The 21,033-nt window shown below is 41.2% G+C and overlaps 2 protein-coding genes and 1 long non-coding RNA gene across 5 annotated transcripts in view; 1 reads left to right on the top strand and 2 right to left on the bottom strand.

Moving 5' to 3' along the window:
- Positions 1 to 7,605: 7,605 nt before the first annotated feature.
- On the bottom strand, positions 7,606 to 9,806 carry LOC143274590 (uncharacterized). Its single transcript, XR_013053291.1, has 2 exons — positions 9,665 to 9,806; positions 7,606 to 9,620 (listed from the first exon to the last, which is right to left on the bottom strand). It is a non-coding gene; the product is annotated as an uncharacterized LOC143274590 (long non-coding RNA).
- Positions 9,807 to 10,231: 425 nt separating this feature from the next.
- LOC143274589 (large ribosomal subunit protein mL53-like) lies at positions 10,232 to 13,990 on the bottom strand. The gene is made up of 3 exons (XM_076578448.1): positions 13,864 to 13,990; positions 13,367 to 13,479; positions 10,232 to 12,063 (listed from the first exon to the last, which is right to left on the bottom strand). Exons 1-3 carry the CDS (start codon positions 13,968 to 13,970, stop codon positions 11,915 to 11,917), a joined length of 369 nt encoding a protein of 122 aa, XP_076434563.1. The 5' UTR covers positions 13,971 to 13,990; the 3' UTR covers positions 10,232 to 11,914.
- A 3,020-nt stretch (positions 13,991 to 17,010) lies between these two features.
- The window catches only part of LOC143274941 (E3 ubiquitin-protein ligase RNF34-like), a 33,368-nt gene continuing 29,345 nt past the window's right edge, over positions 17,011 to 21,033 (top strand). Inside the window, exon 1 of one of the 3 annotated variants that reach the window (XM_076578948.1) lies at positions 17,011 to 17,199. The gene's annotated coding sequence lies outside the window, so the exon portion shown is untranslated. The remainder of the gene's footprint in view (positions 17,200 to 21,033) is intronic. The other 2 variants (XM_076578947.1, XM_076578945.1) reach the window with 2 other exon arrangements.

Genomic DNA, 21,033 nt, shown 5'->3' with positions numbered 1-21,033 from the left:
TCCCATTCTATTCAGCTTTGGGGGTGGGGGGGGGTCACCTGAATTTTTTTTCCAATACAGTTGTTGAGCTTCTTTTTTTTTCATTTTTTTTTCACCAGTCTGCTTCCTTTGGATGCATGGTGAGTGATATTAAGGACACTGGGGTAGGAATCAAGCTGCCCATTTTGTTGCGGCATTTACCAGGATCGTCTATATATATATATATATATATATATATATATATATATGATAGTCAGTCGTGTCCGACTATGACCATCAGAACAGCAGAGGAGGCAACTGCCGTTCCGACTATCTGGGTCAGAATTTGATTATAGTGGAGACTGTCTTGCCCAGGTTACATCCCCACTCTCTCGGCCACGAGGGTTTTAGGACAGTCAGCATTGGGGTGGTTCCCAAAGGCCAACCAGCCCACAAGGCTGCAGCACTAAGAGCCAGTGCAATTTTTCTTCCTAGTTTGAGAGTCATAGTCCTTCACGAAAGCTGTAAATGGTTTCCTATTGACTGGAGAAACCATTGATAATACAGCTCTCACTTTGCTGTTGGCCCAAATGTAAACTTATGTCAATATATATATATATATATATATATATATATATATATATATATATATATATAAAGCATTTGTTTGTTTAATGGATAGGTAGGTTTTCGATTTGGAAAGGCTATAATAAGTGATTAAATGGAGTTGTTAGCATCTGAAAGACAGCATATGTTACTTATCATAGGAGTTTAGTGGTGTGGTTGAATCACTTGGCATTGTTTTTATATCTAAAGTACTGTCAGTTTCTGATTTGGACTTTTTGAGTTTTGACTTGAGGATAGTTCCAATTCGAGCATATGTGAATTTATTCTTCATTGGGCACTGCGCTTGGTTTGAGGATGAACTTGGCGTGAGTATTGGCTGTGGATGTTGGCATGCTTTCTGCCAGAAATGGGATCCAGAACGTTGAGGCAGGTGGCAAAGAGCAAGATTGGTGACATATTCGTTGCAGACAGTTACATGTGTTTTGTTGGTCTGTGTTCAGCGTGTTTTAAAAGGTTTCTTTTGGTGGTGGTGGTGGTGGTGGAGTTTTGCCAGATGTGGAGGTCACTGAAGTGCTGATGACTGCCTAAAGTCTTGATAATGAATATCAGTTTCATTCATTCTGGGGAGAAGAAAGAATAGAGCCCCCTTTTTTTTTCTTTTTTTTTTTTAAATTCAAGCTGTGCTGTGAAGCAACCAAAGGTTGTGGCTTAAGTGCCAGTGAAAATCACTAACCAGGCTGTTGAGATAATGTTACTGACTAATCATCATAAAGTACTTGAGTTTTTATGGGCGTGGTGCTGTTTGATTTGATACAGGCGTTTCCTGAAAACTTGATGAACTCAGTTAATTGACAGGGGTTCATTTTAATGTTTCATTGTTTTGTTTTAATCAGCTTTTCTTCATCAGATGCACTTTGAATGTTTGCACAGTGCATGAAGACAAAAGCAGAAACTGCAGATGGGAATGTACCAGTGGACAGTTTGAGGAAGAAGTTTGACAGGAAGGCATTGGGAAGGATATGACTGGTGTAGGGAAAGTAGAAATAATGTTAAATAACATACTTACCGTGACCCAAATTTAAGACCCTCCCGTCCTCCCCGCTTCCTGTTCTCCCTGCTCGCTGCGCCGGTGATGGCATATTGCTGTCAAAAGAGGTCGCTAGCCAGCGGGACAAAGGGGAGGTTACCTACTTCCAGGAGGTTATCGGCCGTAGTTACTTTCGTTTTCTCCGTATAGGCGGATAGTAGTTTGCACAGGGCAGGAATGTCAGACCCCTGCCAGAGTCTGCACTAGTTGGGTCACAGTAAGTATGTTATTTAAATGTAATTTTAGATAGAAAATTTCCTTTTCTGTTGGTAGTGAATTCATGCATGTTGATCATTTAACTCTTGCTTCATAATTTTATTTATCTTTTGCTCGTACAGGGTGGTGGTGGTTTTCAACTATTGGCAATAGTTGGATTGTACTGTGCTGTGTTTCTCTGTCTGTGATATTTTGTGTGTGTATGTGTGTGCATGTGTTGAGGTTGAAACCAGTGGCTACATAATCTGGGGTTAAGTCATTTGACACACAGCAAGATGCTCACTTTGGTTTTACTGTGTTGCTGTATGTAGTTCCATGTCTGTAAGTGTAACCGTTCTCTGTACAGGCTGAAATCTTTGCCCACAGTTAACTCTTGAGCCTGGTCATCCGACCACAGAGGAAGGTGCCTCACTTAGGACTGCATACAAAACACACTCACGTTTGTTGTTTCTGTTTCTAGTGCTTTGATTTGTCTATGCACAAGATTCAGCGCTGTGTAAGTACCATTATTATTATTATTATTAATATTATTATTTCTGTTTTTCAACGTTACATGGAGTAGATTTTTAGGTTAGTTTTTAACTGACCTGGTCAGCTGATACCTGGCAATTTCTGTGTGTGTGTGTGTGTGTGTGTGTGTATATATAGTGTGTGTGTGTGTGTGCATGGACTATACACACACACACACACACACACACACTCACACACACACATACACACATATATATGTGTGTGTGTGAGTGTGTATTTCAGTTTCATACATTTACACACAGCAAACAAAGAAAAAAGACCAAAGAAAGAAGTAACAATATGTCGTAATTAAAAAAACAAAAATTGGTGTTCAAATGACAAGAGCAAAAATCCTGTCAACCTTAGTACATTTGTGCCTCCATACGCACGCTATGAATATAGATACATAACATATATGCACCTACACATAAACATACATTGCCATGACACCTTGCAATTCTATGAGGATGTAATTGTGAGATGTACACGCCTGTGTGTTGTGGTTGAGCAGGGACTAGTTGGAACTTTGAAATTTAAAAATGCATTTACACTCAATTCAGTTATCGAATGACATGCATATATCCCTGCACTTCTTGCCAACATCACTGGATGCAAGCCCAGAGCAATGTGACTTGATGGGCTTTTTTTTTTTTTTTTTTTCCAACAGGTTGTGCAACTCACCTCAACACCTGCCTTCATCAGTCCTCATTTTTACAACAAACAGCAGCATCGGAGTTTAAAAAAAAAAAAAAAAAAAAATCTTGTTTCTCAAAAACTTTCAACACTCAGCATGGTGATTGAACCTTTTTTTTTTTTTTTTTGCATGAGCGCTGTGCACGACTGTCAGAAAAAGAAACGAGAACAACACGTTAACATGTGCACGAAACTGTTTACACAGCACTAGCATGTGTGTACTGTATGTCTGCATTACTTGTTCTCATGTTAGTTCAGCACTACTGGAGAATCTGCAATGGGTGATTCTTCCCTCCTTTTTTTTTTTTTTTTTTTTTTTTTTTAAGGACGATTTCATTGTTTGTTTAGTTGTTGACTTGTGATTGAAATTCCTTTTTTTTCTTCTTCTTCTTCTTTTTTTTTTTTTTTTTTTTTTTTTTCAGGGAGCTTTGGATTGAATCCTTTTCTGATGAAGTCATAGAATTTTGTGTGGTGAAATCTAAAAATGAGAGTTATGACCATTTAGGTGAAGGTATGGTTGACTTTGCACCCGCAACATACTGCAATGGTTAAATTAAATGTGTCTTGGAAACTGTATTGTTGTTCGTTTGCATTCATGGACAGCAGTTCCCCCCCCCTCTTTCATGTCAATGAATGGCGTATCACATGGCTGACCATTTTCACTCTTGTCATTTAGGCAGCCATACTCAGTTTTCATGGGTTTGTTTGTGTTTCCATAGCGTGTGGAACACCAATACGGATTGGGAATCTTTAACCAGCGCATTTAACTCACTCAGTACGGCCAGCCCTCTCTTCTCCTCTACACAGACCCCTCGGATGTCCAGTGGGTGTCTGAATGATCCAACCTTTAGCTTCCGTCGTCAGAATTGTGGTATTCTTTGTCAACATTCACCTCTTGAGTATAAGAGCCTTCCGCTTGCAATATTTTGATGATGGTAATTGGCGTGAAACGCTGTTAACGTCGTCTTTTTCGCCGTTCGTATGGAGAGAGTTAATCTTCTTCATGTGTATATGCACAAGAAGGGGATTAAGGCACTAGCAGGTCTGCACATAAGTAAAATGACTTAGGGAGATTCGAAACATTGAACCTTCACCATAAACCCACCCAGTGCTGTGACTGGGATTTGAACCCAGGACTCGCGAGACTGAAAGCCTCAACACTGTAAACACTGAACTGTCACGCCAAACTGTCATGCGATCAAGTTCACTGAAAGATTTGTGTGTGTTAGCTGACAAAGTGAACCTGTTCACACAAACAAAACTGAACTGCCATGTGATGCCAATGTATAACGCTTGAGTTGTTCATATCAGTCCAGACATTATAAAATGTTCACACTCCCCCCCCCCCCCCCCCCTTGCCCCTCCCCCCTCTCCACCCACTACCCTGAATAGTTTTGATTGGAATTGATGTTAAGTGCTGTTAAACATTTTGTCATGCTGTTGATTTAAGTGTTACAGTACTAGCTGTTGCCATTTTTGTGTGTTTGTTCTTTTTGCTATTTTGACTGTTGTGACAAACAGCGGTGTCTGCAAAAAAAAAAAAAAAAAAGCGCACTGCTGATGCATGCAAATCCCATTCATTGTTGAAATTAGGAAAATGATGTAGTCATTTACATTTACTATTTTTTGAAATCTGTTGTGACAGATGATTGATTATGATACGTTTTTAAAGCTAAGAAAAGAATAGTAAATGATACAATTGGAAACAGACAGTTCAGACTGTATTCAAAGTATGGCATAAAGACCAGGAAAATCTTGTATTCAAATTTTGTTGTTGTTGTTTTTTCTCTCTCTCTCTCTTCATTCCATTTGCCTGTTTATTTAATTAATTTATTTGTTTATTGATTTGTTGCTCAGTTTAACCAGTTGGTGCCCTGCCCAAGTTGACCCAGAAAAAGTATGAAGTAACATTTGACAATGTATTGAGAAAAGAAAAGAAAAAAAAAGAAATACAGATTAATGCCACACAATACAAAACAAAGTTTCTTCATGTCTTTATTCCTGCCCACATTGACCCAGAAAAAAGTATGAAGTAACATTTGACAATGTATTGAGAAAAGAAGAAAAAGAAACCCAAGTTGACCCAGAAAAAAGTATGAAGTAACATTTGACAATGTATTGAGAAAAGAAGAAAAAGAAAGAAAGAAATACAGATCAGATAATGCCACACAGTGGAGTGTTGGCCTAGAGGTAACGCGTCCGCCTAGGAAGCGAGAGAATCTGAGCGCGCTGGTTCGAATCATGGTTCAGCCGCCGATATTTTCTCCCCCTCCACTAGACCTTGAGTGGTGGTCTGGACGCTAGTCATTCGGATGAGACGATAAACCGAGGTCCCGTGTGCAGCATGCACTTAGCGCACGTAAAAGAAGCCACGGCAACAAAAGGGTTGTTCCTGGCAAAATTCTGTAGAAAAATCCACTTCGATAGGAAAAACAAATAAACTGCATGCAGGAAAAAATACAAAAAATGGGTGGCGCTGTAGTGTAGCGACGCGCTCTCCCTGGGGAGAGCAGCCTGAATTTCACACAGAGAAATCTGTTGTGATAAAAAGAAATACAAATACACAATACAAAACAAAGTTTCTTCATGTCTTTATTGTTTCATGTTGTTGTTTTTCATACCTGTCTGTGTGCAGTAGGCAGCATCAGTCTTCCTGGACTGCAGTTGAGTCCTTTTAGTCCTGTTTGCCGTAAAGTTACTAACATATTATTCAGTATCTGATACTTATGACATGATCTGTTTGATCACATGGGAGAAGGATGTGTGTATTTTCTGTGATGTGAAGTTGATGTCACTAAGATCTTCTTTTTTTTCTTCTTCTTCTTTACTTTTTTTAGGGGTGGGTGGGGGTGGGGACAAAGAATATTACACTTGTGTTCCCTCCCCACCCCCCTCACCCTTCCAAAAAATTTTAAAAAAAAGAGTGCTGTGAATAATGTCTTGGAAATAAAAACTCTTAAATGCACATGCATGTTCTGGTGTGGAATGACTTTTTTTCTTTCTTTCTTTTTTTTAAAGAGAACTTGTGAAGAGCGCTGTGTGTGACTGTGGGTGGTCTGTCTGTCTCTTCTTTTTTGTTTGTTGTTAATTGTTTCCTTTTTTTTCCTATCTTTTTTCTGCAACATCAATTGCACGGTTGCAGTAGCATGAATGTCACCAAGCCACTCATTATGAATACACATTGGGCTTCTTTTCTTATTTCAGCCTCTTCATCGGGAAGAAGAACCATCCATGTGTCTGGAATAGGTTCTCATGTGTTCGTTCCTCAGTTCAAACGTGGTGGTTTGAACCGTGCGTTGTTCCTCTGCCTGCCGGGATAGTCCGAGGTCAGTGTAGTTGTCTTTTGAGATGGCACCTTTGTCAGCTCTGTCTGCCATCTCGTTTCCCCTTACCCCACAATGGGATCATGATGGTATCCACATAATGGTCAAGCTGTGCTTTTCTCTATTATCTGGTGGCCCAGATAAAATCCTGTTTTTCCTTCCTCCTCTCGCAAGAACCTGCAGAGAGGATTTGGAATCGGAATGTATCGTCACTGCTTGTGGTGGCTGGGGCATATCACTTACAGTGGTACACTGAGGCCATCAGGATGGCGTACAGCTCGGCTGTGAAGATGCTGACTCCCTTCAGCTGGTACATTTGAGTGATTTTCAGGTCAGGGATGACCATGGTGCGTCCTGCTTTTCCATCCTCAAAGACAGACCAGTCCATGAAGATTTGCAGGTGCTCTGAAAATCGTTCGTTCCACATGAAGGGGTTATATAAGGCACTATATATATATCACTGCAGTCTGCACGCATGTCAGTCTGGGAGACTGGAAAAATCACTCAGTACCGCTTAACCAGGCACAGGTTCCGGGATCGAGCCAAGAAAGCTGCCGGCGGGGATGTGAATATGCTATGGGATGATCTGAGAGAACAGAGCATGTGATGAATCAGGCTGTGGAAAAATGGTATTTCAAGCCGTATAGACATAGAACAGACTCTTGACAACCTCCAACACGTAATGTCTCACCACATTTATATCTCTTCTCTCAGCAACAGGTACAGTTGTGGCATGTTCATCCAAACAATATATCATGCTCCTGTATATGTGTGGTATGCTGGAATGTTTGTGCACAAGTATGCATGCTTGTGTGAAAAAAGTGGGTGGTTTTGTGTTCCTTACTATCTGTGTACATTTATAGTTTGTGGCATGTTTTTTGTTAAGCAGCTAGAGCAGTTTTTTGGAAAGAGTGCCATAATAGAATGCATTATTATTGTAATGGACCATTTGCTCTAGTAAGAAATGGCATATAACATTTTTTTCTCCTGTTTTCGAGGTTTTTGTTTTTGTTTTTGTTTGTAAATTACAAGGAAACAACTTGTCAATGGGGATTTCTGATTTTTAACCATGTTTGAAATGTGACCTCAGGTAATGAGGACAGACCATCCCTCATCCCAGGTTCAAGAATAACTAGACAACAGATGGCAGAGGCTGCAAACAGAGGACTGGTCATCAAGGACAAGCATGTGAAAATAAACTGGTAACACACACAGTGACGCACACACCCACACACACAAATCAGTTGGCCATGGATTTCATTTGCAAATTTATTACCATTATGCAAGTACTACGTATGTGCAGTACTTTGAAAGCACAGGTCTGACAAAATATTTCTTTTCACTAAGATCAGCACTCAAATACAATCTCCTTCATTATCAATATGATTATTTTTAAACATATATCAACATGGCAATATCAGCAGGTATCTGGTTTAAAAGGCAACACACTGTATACACGGCACTTCCATTCAGAATGTGTATTGTGAATCAATATGACCAGATCTTACAAGAGTTCTGTTATTGTTTCCCTGTTCATATGATAAGACACTTTGTTCCAAGCACATCCATTCCGGATGTTGAACTTGAAGTAAATCAGCCAGGTAACATATATAAACGTAACTACTGTATATTTATGTATACTGTACTCATGTTGTTTTTTTTTTTAAGGTTACATTAAGTTGAGTGGCTTGAGGGTTTAAATCAGCAACATATGTCAGTATGCTTAAGGGGCCATACAGACTAGGATTACATAATGCTATGTTTAGCACATTTCTTTCAAAGTTATCTTTTTATATGGATAACAGACTTCCATATTGCACATATTTCAATTTTCATGCACTTTTATTAAAAAATAATTAACATTATACTACTGTTATTGTAACTAAATTCATCATTTGTTTTTCCAGGGTAATTTCAAGTGACTGGAAGGCAATGGCCCTCATGAAGGGCATTATTGGGCCCAGTGCCTTCCACTTCTGTTTGTGGTGCCTCTGTACAAAAGCTGAAATTGGTGATTTCGAAAGTAAGTTGAAAACACCAGTTAACATATTCACATACTGAACAACAATTATCATGGTAGTGATGATGATAATGTGGTGGAGTTGATGATAGTGATGTTCAGGGTGGTAGAGTTGGTGGTGATTATGATTTTTGTTACACATGGAAATTGAAGTATGAACAATGGCAGCATCATTTTCTCCTGTTAATGTGCTACAAGCCTCACTATCATAAACATAAATATATATACTTTTTTTTAATTTTTCTAATTGGCACACATCTGGTCCAAGTCATTATTTTGATTTCTGATATGTTTTATTTATTTTTAAGAGACCTGGACAACCACCAGGAATCATACTGAGCAGCAAGAGTGCCTTGCAGCTGAGCGCACCAAGCTGGGGTACAAAGAGGAGGATCTGTTTCCCTGGGTCCAGTATGATAGCCTGATTCCAGATCTGTTGCATCTGAGGATGCGAATCTCCAACAAGCTTCTGAATCAGGTGAGTATCAATAGTTGATTCAAAGGGAAGAAATTGATAGTTGTGCTTGGTCTGTTGGAGGCTGAGGCACAAAGAAACAAATCTCCCTCCTGTGCTGACCCCAAGAGCTGAAGAAGTGGTCCCTCTTTCTAGTTGTCTCTTATTTTCCTCTCATCTTCATTTTATTCTAGCCATGATCTCTCACCCTGTTTTCAAAACTTCTCATCTTCTTAGAAGATGGAATGTGGCTACCCTCGAGGTGAAAAAAACCCAACAAAACAAAGGTAATGGTGTGAGTTTCCAGAAACATATATTTAATCTGCCACAGCCCCAGTGTAGTAAAATATTGTTTGAAACTTAGTGGTAATTTCTGACTATGAGTATTGGCTACCGGGTATACCGGCCTGGCTACCTGGTATACCGGCCTGGCTACATGGTATACTGATCTGGCTACCGGGTATACCGGTCTGTCTACCTGGTATACCGGCCTGGCTACCAGGTATACTGATCTGGATACTGGGTATACCAACCTGGCTACCTGGTATACTGACTTGGCTACTGGGTATACTGGCCTGGCTACCTGGCATACCGACCTGGCTACTGGGTATACCGATCTGGCTACTGGGTATACTGATCTGGCTACTGGGTATACCGGCTTGGCTACCTGGTATACTGACTTGAATACTGGGTATACCGACCTGGCTACCTGGTATACCAATCTGGCTACTGGGTATACCGGCCTGGCTACCGGGTATACCGGTCTGGCTACCTGGTATACCGACTTGAATACTGGGTATACCGATCTGTCTACCTGGGTATACCGACCTGTCTACCTGGGTATACCGACCTGGCTACCGGGTATACCGACTTGAATACTGGGTATACCGATCTGTCTACCTGGTATACCGACCTGGCTACCAGGTATACCGGTCTGGCTACCTGGTATACCAGCCTGGCTACCGGGTATACCGGTCTGGCTACTGGGTATACCAGTCTGGCTACTGGGTATACCGACCTGGTTACCTGGTATACCGATCTGGCTACTGGGTATACCGGCCTGGCTACCTGGTATACCAACCTGGCTACCGGGTATACCGATCTGGCTACTGGGTATACCGACCTGGCTACCAGGTATACCGGCCTGGCTACCTGGTATACCGACTTGGCTACCGGGTATACCGGCCTGGCTACCTGGTATACCGGCATGGCATGGGAACACGTGTATCTTTCCACTTCTGTTCTGATCGTCAAACGCCAAGATAAGATCACGCGTCTGTGTGTGTGTGTGTGTGTGTGTGTGCGTGCGTGTGTGTGTGTGCGTGCGTGCGTGCGCGCATTAGTATGTATGTTATATGCTAAGTGTGTATGCACAGAGTTAGTGTCTGTTGAACTTATGTAGCATGCATACATGAGGTTGCCTGAGTATGGATAAGTTAGTGTGTGTGTGTGTGTGTGTGTGTGTGTGTGTGTGTAAATGATGTAAAGAATAAATAACTTACATGATTAGTAAACATGAAATAAGTTTAAGATATGTTGTTACATAACACTTACATCAATTTAAGTGAAACCATTACAGTGGAGTAGTAATGAAATTAGTAGATCATGTAGCAGTGCACATTCATCATACACTCATGCACACACACATATAAATGATATATATGCAAAAGCATCCCTGAAAAAAAAAAAGAAGTATTTTAAAACATTAGAGCTGTCTCAAATTTCATGCCTGTGTATTTCAGATGATGATCAGTATAAAGCCTTAAGGGCGACTATTGCACACAGTGGACGAGGAAGACCACCATCAGCACCCAAGGTTCCATTCAGCAACAAGCTCTTGATGCAGTTAAATATGTTAAAGCATCAAGAAAACAAAACCTGGGGGGAAATGGAACATTTTCTACACAAATTGTTCCCAGAGTGTACATTTCCACGTGTGGTGTCAGTAGTTGAGCGCACTGTTAAGGAATTCAGCAAGTGTGAAACGATCAGTGGTGCTGAATGTTTTTTACAAGAAAGGAAAGATTCATGCATCTTCCCTGGCCCCTCCTGTGAGAAGTTTGGAATTAGGCTTAGTTGTCCAAGTCAAAGACTTCTGTTATGTCAGATATGCATATTTACAATTACTCTGGTGATATCTGACAGCATAGTCTCATCATGATTGTAAAAAACTTGCTCATTTGTTACTAAAAACCATATACTTTGTGACTGTTTTCATTATTATCTGCATTTCTGATAGCATTAAGTCTTCCAAAAAAACTGTATTCTACATGCTTTTCTGAACATGCACATATTTGAAATGTTTTTGTAGCATGAAAACTTTCTGAGATATCAACATTATAAGTCGGCATGTTATCATTGTGAAATCAGGCCATTCAACACTTGACAAAACTGAATATTTTGCTATTTTGGAGGCACTGTCTCTATCAAAGCATGTTCTTGAGTAGGCCAGAAAAAATTCAGCATAAACTAGGTATTGGTGGTACCAAGTACAGCAAGGAACAATGTGGTAAGTCTTCATCTTAAAATTTTATGACAGTCTAAAAATAGCAATTTGTTAAATCTGTCAAAACGCGTCATTTTTGCACATTTTTAGATGCCGTTTTCTTAAAAACTACTGGGTATAATGCAATGAAAATTTGCATGTGAACTTAGTTTTTTATGTTCTTTCCAATGGTGTAATTAGTTTTTAGATACGTTGAAGTTCAAAATTTAAGTGGTCCTACCTACATTCTCCCGACAGACGTTATGACCACCACTACCATCATCAAGACAGATATATCCATCATCACCTCTTCTTGGTCTTGCTGTCCTTGTGAACAATCACACAAATATTATACTCTTGTTCCTGATACTAGACATGTAGACCTCTACCACCACAGCAACAGCTTGACCAATACATCATCATCTCTTCTTGGTCTTGCCTGATAGTTCCAAGCTATGACAACAACTCTATGAATCTATCATCACCTCTTCCTGGTATTGATGGCCTTGCTAACATACAGTAACAATCACACGCATAAACACACTCTTAGAATCTATCACCACCTGGCACCACCACGGCAACAGCTCTTAACGATCTGTCATCATCTCCTCTTGGTCTTGCCAGCCTTCGTCTGCAATGCCGGCGCCTCTCCTTTCTTTGGGTCCTTGGCATCGCAGAACTCCCACAGACGGTCCAGAATCTCCACTGTGCTCAGGTGTTTCGTCTTCATCAGCAGCCGGTGGCCGTCCACTGGAGGGGGGAGGAGGGAGGGAGGGGGGATGGGTGGGGTGACAAGACAGAATGATGTGATTGAATGACAACAAGATCACACTACAGGTGCACACACACATACACTTAACTGCACACATGTGGATGCATACACACTACATGTGCCCACACACACATACACACACAACTGCACACAGGTGGATGCATACACACTACATGTGCGCACACACTCATACACACACTTAACTGCACACATGTGGATGAATACACACTACATGTGCGCACACACACATACACACACTTAACTGCACACATGTGGATGAATACACACTACATGTACGCACACACACATACACACTTAACTGCACACATGTGGACGCATAGACACTACATGTACACACACACACATGCACACTTAACTGCACACATGTGGACACATACACACTACTTGTGCACACACACACACATACACACACTTAACTGCACACATGAATATGCATACACACTACATGTGCACACACACAAACATACACACACTTAACTGCACACATGTGGATGCATACACACTGCATGTGCCCACACACACATACACTCACTTAACTGCATACGTGTGGACGCATACACACTACATGTGCGCACACACACATGCACACACAGCGCGTGCGCGCACACATACACACACACACGCAGAGTGAATATTCTGTCTTCATCACCAGTCAGTGGTCGTCCCCCGGGGAGTGTCATGACAGATTGCTGTGTTAGATTACCATGGACACACACACACACACACACACACGCACCTGTGCACACACACACACATACACACAGAGGTACAAACACACATACACTGTCACACACACACACACACACAAACGTTGGCCAAGTGGTAACACGTCCTCCTAGGAAGCAAGAGAATCTAAGTGCACCGGTTCAAATCCCACAGCTGCCAGAATTTTCTACCCATCCACTAGACCTTGAGTGGTGGTCTGGACACTCTGGGCACTCGTCATTCGGATGAGACGTGTGTGCAGACCTACACACACACACACACACACACTGAACTACACACCACTAACACCACTAACACTCAAACACATATGTGCAGATCTGTACACACACACATACAAACACAAACACAGTGACACACACAGACAAACACAGACAAACACACACACACACACACACTCTCTCTCTCTCTCTCTGAACTACACACCACTAACACCACTGACACTCAAACACATATGTGCAGATCTGTACACACACACATACAAACACAAACACACACACAGTGACACACACAGACAAACACACACACAGTACACACCAAAGATAACATCAATGGCTGGCTCAGTTCCATCCGACTTGACGTCCACCTTGAGGTAAGTATTCTGGTTTGTGTTCACAATCCTCGGGGTGTGCATTTGAAAGAGAACCTCCCTGAAACAGTCAGTGTCTTTCAATAATACTATTAGTATTACCACTGTTAACTTTATTTTTTATACATGGTTTCTCCCTTACCCTGGTGTTTTTGCTGAAAGAGTATGCGTACAATGTGTGTTATAGTGTGTGTGTGTGTGTGTGTGTGTAGTGTTGTGTGTTAGTGTGTGTGTGTGTGGTCTTGTGTGTGTGTGTGTGTGTGTGTATGCACGTTCGCCTGCGTGCGTGTTTCTGTTGTTCTTTCTACATTCCTCCTCGTAAAATCATCAACATGTCCTTGACAAAGTGAAAACACATGCAAACGTTTAGTACATCGTTCGATTTTCTCGAATAAGTACTTCGCGATTTTTTCAACTATTATTTCCTAAAAATCTAGAAAATTACCTGATGGATCTGACATTTGATGTGTATGGATCGAACGTAAATTTCATGCTTTTCACGGGTCTTAAATGATACATTTTCAACATCTTCGCAATCCTCCGGTGAGCCATTTTGGATTTGTGCTGGGCAACATAACTCTTCTTCACTTCCACAAATATGAATGAGTAGCCTCCCTTGAACACACAATCGTCTGCTACGATGTCCCTGTATTATGACTGTATTATGACTACGGAAAAAGTAACGTGGTAAGGTCTGGTCAGTCATAAGTTCAGAATTTCGTATGCATCAAACATCAAAACTAGCAGTGATATAATCGCGCTTTTTTTTTCGTTATAAAGAATTTTAGCCATATGATAAACTTAGTAAAAAGGCATATGACAGTCCAACTCGATCTGTTCCTTCGTTTTGTTGCTGTTTTTCTTCGTTGTATTTTTTATGCAGTTGCGTGAAGAAACCGTAAATATTTTCATCATTCTTAATTTAAATCAGTGATTGTGATTACAGTTTGAATTCACTAAGTTATATTCTATTTTTGCATTGTCCCCATGTGAGACTAAGTATACATGATACGTCATTTTTTGCTTTCCTTTATTACTGAGTTGCCGGCCGTGTCTCAATGGCAGCGATACTGCAGCAGCCGGATTGGTTTGTGCTGTCTTGATATCAGTTTTCGCTATTCCGACATTTATGTCTATATGTGTCTGTCTCAGTCTCGATCTGCCGGTATCTGTCTCGATGTACCGGTTTCTTCTTCTTCTGCGTTCGTCAGCGATGGGCTGCAGCTCCCACGGCCAGTTAATTTACACCGTCGAACTATGTACACGAGTGGTCTTTTACGTGTATGACCGTTTACACCCCGCCATGTACTGAGGCAGCCATACTCCGCTTTCGGGGATGTGCTTGCTGGGTATGTTCTTGTGTTTCCATAACTCAAGTCGGCGAACCTGCCACCGACTCGGAACGCTGACATGGATTACATGATCATTAACGTGTGTACTATTTGATGATCTTCGATCTGCTTGCGTATACACTGACTGACACGAAGGGCCGGGTTCAGGCACTGACTAGCAGGTCTGCATAGATCTATATGTTGACATTGGAGATCGGAAAAATGTCCACTGTGACCCTTTACCGGCCACCACTGAGGCGCCGTCACCGAGATTCGAACACGGGACCCTCAGATTGAAACTGGTCCAACTGAACGCTTCAACCACTCGGCTGTTCCAGTGGGCCCGTCTGTCTCGACCGGGTACGGTTTGGGTGGTACGGGGCAGCACTGAGCAGCCGGCACTTTTCTAGCATTCATCTGTGCCGGACAGATGACTCGACTTCGAGGCACAGGCTGGTCTGACCGCACAGGGAGTGAGGGACAGATCGAGACAGCTAGGGAGCCAGAACGTCCAGCTCATCGCAGTACTACTGAGTCGATCCGATCGAGGCGAGGTCCACACTGCATGCACCCTGGTCCATCCGTAACTACTAGATCCACTGAGCAGAAATGACGAATAAAGAACACTGACTTGCCGGGATACACACACACACACACACACACACACACACACACACACACACACACACACACACACACACACACACACACACAGATAGATAATCACTCCGCTCAGAGATACAGAAACTGGATCTAGAGAGTGAATTAACTGATTTGGGTCGGGATGGATGCGGGGGGGTATGGGTCACATCCGACCACCAACTGCCAGTTACTTGAAAATGAGGACTGTATTGTCAGTAATGGGGACCAATAAGAGACCGTGACGTGTGTGTGTGTTTGTGTGTGAGTGACTCTGTGTGTGTGTGTGTGTGTGTGTGTGTGTGTGTGTGTGTGTGTGTGTGACCGATGTATGTGTGTGTGTGTGTGTGTCACGTAGTGTGTGTGTGTGTAGGCTACGTGTGTGTGTGCGCGCGCCCACGTGTATTTGATGCGAATATCTGTCGCATCAGTGTGTGCGTCGTCACGGTCACCATGAGCCAAATTAACTGTCGGAGATTACTAGCCTGTAGTACACAGAGTTATACGATGGTGTGTGTGCAGATTTGCAAAGGGAGAATTGTAGCATCACCGGCTGCAGCTAGGTCAGTGGAAAGGCTAAAGGTTTACAGTGGTATGTATGACTGATTTTACTAATGATATTTTTTACGTAAGTGATGATCGAGTAGGTGATTGCAACTGACAAAGGCTCAACACTGTTGGCTAACTCATTGACACTAACATCTCATATTAGTGTCTATGGCTAACTGGGGGCGGATGCAGTCGTCAACGATCACTACTAATCAAACCACTGAATGATTTTAAACAGCAGATTCATGCAGCGGGCAAACTGCATGTACTGAGGTGTCGACTCAGTGACTCTCTATCCCGATCTCTACAACAGCTGCTTCCTCCCCACTGCCGGACCCCCCTTTCTGTGTTTTATAATGCTGACGTTGCACGTATGGATCAGTCCGCACGCCTCCTTCAGCCTCGACAATGGGATGCGTGGCAACTGTAAAGAACATTAAGAAATTTTCTTACTGCCCATCGTGTGTGAGCGCGGCTCTGAGTAAGCTTTCTGTATCCGCTGTATCTGTTAAGTACATCGCTGTCGCCGGCCAAGATTATGGCATAATCGCGACCGGTGTGGGTGTGCGCAGCTTAACAGGTTCACTGTTGAGATGTTAATAGTTTTTTTTTTTTTTTGAAGATCTCAGGAGTTGGTGCTCTTACTATGTTTTCTCCCAGGTGGTTCCAGTCTTTTACTGTGCTGACCAAAAATTATTATTGCTCTGTCTGACATCTGCTGACTTGGAATGTTCTTGTGTTGTTTCTTATATGATTACAGATCGCACTGGTGGTATCGTACTGATCGCCAGATGTTCGTAGCCTTATGAGTGGTCCTGGTTTATGTGGGGTTAAGTACTCAGCAGGTGGTATGGCCGGTACCAACCCCTCAACCACCTTGTAAAGGAACTGAGATGAGGCGTCTAGTAGATCATGTCTGCGCTGTTGGAGCGTCGGCAGTTGCAGAGTGTGAAGCTTTGTGACACAATGTTCAGCATTTTGAAACAGACTGATCATGCCATTTAAAAACTCTCAGTGGCCCGGCCCGGTGCATGAAACCCCCTTTCTTGCGAACGTGCGCGCGTTCCTTGTGAAAGAAAGCACTTTCGTTGTGAAAGAAAAGCACTTTCACAAGGACTATGGGAGGCAACTCCATTCTCCACACAGCAGGAAGTGTGTGATTGTGCGAGCATTGTTGCATCGCGACTACTGACCTTTCCGCCGACGACCACAACGCTGGTGACGACAACACATTACCTTACACACCTGTCACAACCACCCAGGTTGGTTAATTTTATCGGGTTGGTAATTACCCAATATTCTTTTGTTTTCGAGTTTCTTTGTTTTTTGTTGTTATCTTTTCTTTAAGTCTGAACTGTGTTGTGCCTTTAGATGAATTGGTCGGGATTCAGAAGAAGTATACGACGAGTGCTCAGCAGTATTTACAGTTCTGCTTTATTTTTGTTCTTCTTTGCCTCTGGACTTCCTTGTCGTACACCCGGACTCTTGCTATTGCCTCTGTCTAACATTGACTCGGCCAACGTCAGCTGGGTGTGTTCAGAAATAAAATAGTCCTGAAAAGGAAAGCGCGCATTGCTTGCTTCCAAAGCTGTCTGCTGCGGTGTTCGCGGAAAGCAGCAAACAGGAAGGGAGGGAGAAGAGTTGAATGAGTAGACGGAAATGTTGTTGTTGTTGATGATGTTGCTGTTTTTTTTTAAGACCTACCACGCTCAGTGTATTAAAGAAAAAGAAAAGAAAGAAAAAAATTATGACAGTTTGCGCAACTCGACAACAACGATGCGGACCAGCGCAAAATGATAATTTGGCGTCATGCACTGTTCCATGTCAAACTCAAAAATGATAAAATGTCTGCTTTGTGTTTCTTAAGCAGAAATAGTGTGCGGTTTTGTTTTGTTTTCTTTCATTTTTTCATTAAAAAAATATGTATGTTTAGATGTTGTTGTTTTATTTTATTGCATGATAAGCGAATTAGCTGCTTTGATTTATTACTTTTATGGTTTTATTTAGCATGACATGTTATACCTTTTGACATTTTACATTTGATTTAATTCAACCATTGTAGCTTGTTCATTCTTTCAGTTTCAAGGGGGTATTATACTTTATAGAATGCAGAGAGATCTTGTTCAATTTCAAATATGTTGGGCTGAGAGAATGTGTTGTTTTAGTGACAAAGCTTTTGGTGTACACATAATTTCCAATCAGTTTGATATATAAAGATAGATTGTACCAGATAGAAGCTGATAAGGAGTAAAAGTAGGTCCTGCTATCTTAGAAATGAAAGGTCCTGGATAACAGAGAAGTATCAGGCAGTTTCAAGATGAATTCAGAGGGTGTGGACAGATCCATATGTATACAGTCCACCATATCTGCTGGGTGGGGAGGGGTGTGGGGGGTGGGGTAAGAGCAGATGCCTGGTCTTCACTCAACCCAACACGGTGATCAAGTCTTCAGAGCCTATCCTAGTTTTGTGCAAAACAATAATATGAAAATGAAATGTATATTACATAATTGAAGAAAATAAACAAAAAAGGCAAATACATTAAAATGTAGTGAAAGGAAAATACTTGAAAGGCAAATGACTGGAAACCCCCCCTCCACCCCCACCCCCTCCCAAACACGGTGATCAAGTCTTCAGAGCCTATCCTAGTTTTGTGTAAAACATTAATATGAAAATGAAATGTATATTACATAATTGAAGAAAATAAGCAAAAAAAGCAAATACATTAAAATGTAGTGAAAGGAAAATACTTGAAAGGCAAATGACTGGAACCCCCCAATACCCCCCTCCCCCCACCCCCATCCCATAAAAAAACAACCCCAAAACAACAACAACAAAAAAACAACAACAAAACCCAGCAAAAACACACAACAACCAACAAACAAACAAAAACAAGAATGAACATAATTTCTACTAAAGACTGATGAAATTATTCAGGTTGGCCCAATTAGCCAGGTTTTTAGGCATGAATATTAGTTTAAAATGTTAGGCAGCACATGTCGTCATGCTGATGATGGTTATATACAAAATTTTGTGTTGTGGTGATTTGCAAAAGGTACCCTGCAATGGACAACAGTGAGTGTAATAATTAAAGATGACCTGATGCATTCCATTCGTAGACAGTGTTTCATTTTCATGTTGAGTTTTGTTTCCTTTCCGATGGGCGCAATAGCCGAGTGGTTAAAGCGTTGGACTGTCAATCTGAGGGTCCCGGGTTCGAATCATGGTGACGGCGCCTGGTGGGTAAAGGGTGGAGACTTTACGATCTCCCAGGTCAACATATGTGCAGACCTGCTAGTGCCTGAACTCCCTTCGTGTGTATATGCAAGCAGAAGATCAAATACGCACGTTAAAGATCCTGTAATCCATGTCAGCGTTCGGTGGGTTATGGAAACAAGAACATACCCAGCATGCACACCCCCGAAAATGGAGTATGGCTGCCTACATGGCGGGGTAAAAACGGTCATACACGTAAAAGCCCACTCGTGTGCATACGAGTGAACACAGAAGAAGAAGAAGAAGTAGTTTCCTTTCAAAGGAGGCATAAAAAATGATGTCAAAGAATGCTACATCTGCTTTGAAACGATAAAGTCACAGACCTCGTGATTCTCTTGCTCTTTTGCCGTGATTCTCCAGCTCTTTTGCTGTCATAGATGACTTTAGTTGACTAGACAGTTTACAGCCAAAGGCGACTTAAATCAACATTGAGAGACCATGTTAAATGGATAATAGGAAGTTGACTAACCTTCTTTCCTTGACTGAGTTTGAAATGAAGTTAAGTGTGCTGTGTTGTTTTGACTCAAACTGAAATCATATGACTACGAGCGTTGAGTCTAAATTATTTGGCAATGGGGAGTTTTAATCGCACTTTGCGGCAAAAGTGCTAGAGACAAACTTGATCAAATGTGCTGGGGGAAAAAAAAAAAAAATCCAAACAACACATGAACACAGTCAGCATTTCTGTAGCCTTGTGATGGAATATTCTATGATGATATATGTGTAATGTTCTTTGATAGAGTATTCAGTGACGACAGACGACAGTATTCAATGAGCAGATCATGACGGACATGATGACACATGATGTAGCAGACAGTGAAAACATATTGAGTGAACTTGGCAGACCTGTTGATGTTATATTAAACATGGTCAGTCACCATGTTTGATAGCAACACCTGCATGACCTCGTTGCCCTATTTCTTCCTTTATCATTGCATTATTTGTCTGTTATCTTTATTGAGATTAATATTTTTTATGTACTTTGTTCTATTTCATTTTTGACTCACTTGTGTAAACAAAGTGAGTCTATGTTTTAACCCGGTGTTCGGTTGCCTGTGTGTGTGTGTGTGTGTGTGTGTGTGTGTGTGTGTGTCCGTGGTAAACTTTAACATTGACATTTTCTCTGCAAATACATCAGTTGGCACCAAATTTGGCATAAAAATAGGAAAAATTCAGTTCTTTCCAGTCATCTTGTTTAAAACAATATTGCACCTCTGGGATGGGCACAAAAAAATAAAAAAAGAAGCCTAATTATATGCAAACTGCCTTTACTGTTATATTTATATTTTTTGTATTCTCTAAACTTGGCACTTTGACCTCCTATTCTGACACAACAAGAAGAGGAGTCATTATTATCATTTTTTGTTCAAACAGGAACTTCTTTTGCTAAGCATGGAATTTTTATTTATTTTGCAAACGTTTTGGTGCAGTTAGTAAAAAAGAGAAATTACTCTGTAATTAATGCTAGGGGACTTAATTTATCACAAATGAGTCTTGAAGGCCTTGCCTCTCTTGTTGTTATATATTGTGATCAACTCTCTTTTTTGTGTGAATATAAGATAAAGGTTTACAATACCATGTATTCTTTTTTAAAATATTTTTTTTAACTCTGCCATGTTGTGATCTAGACAACCATACTCAGTTTTCAGGGGTGTTTAGGGATTTAATCATCAGTACCATTTTATTTAACTGGTAGTTTTTATGTGCTCTTGTGTTAGTCGTAGGAGTGAAAGATGCTATACTTGGTACTCATGTTAACAAAAGAGTCAGAGAAAAAAAAATCAAAGAAAGGGGAAAAAAAAGGCCATGTTTTCTATTTATT

This window comes from Babylonia areolata, chromosome 29 (assembly GCF_041734735.1).
Source record: "Babylonia areolata isolate BAREFJ2019XMU chromosome 29, ASM4173473v1, whole genome shotgun sequence".
In the NCBI taxonomy this organism is placed as follows: Eukaryota; Metazoa; Mollusca; class Gastropoda; order Neogastropoda; family Buccinidae; genus Babylonia; species Babylonia areolata.
Note: the sequence above shows the minus strand (reverse complement) of the source record. Positions and strands in the feature narration are given on the sequence as shown.

Coding starts and splice junctions, on each gene's coding strand:
- LOC143274589 (XM_076578448.1), bottom strand. CDS start 13,970: ATGGCTCACCGGAGGATTGCGAAGATGTTGAAAATGTATCATTTAAGA. Junction 13,480..13,863: donor TCAAATGTCAGATCCATCAG/GTAATTTTCTAG, acceptor TGACTGTTTCAG/GGAGGTTCTCTTTCAAATGC. Junction 12,064..13,366: donor AGCCATTGATGTTATCTTTG/GTGTGTACTGTG, acceptor TCCCCCCTCCAG/TGGACGGCCACCGGCTGCTG.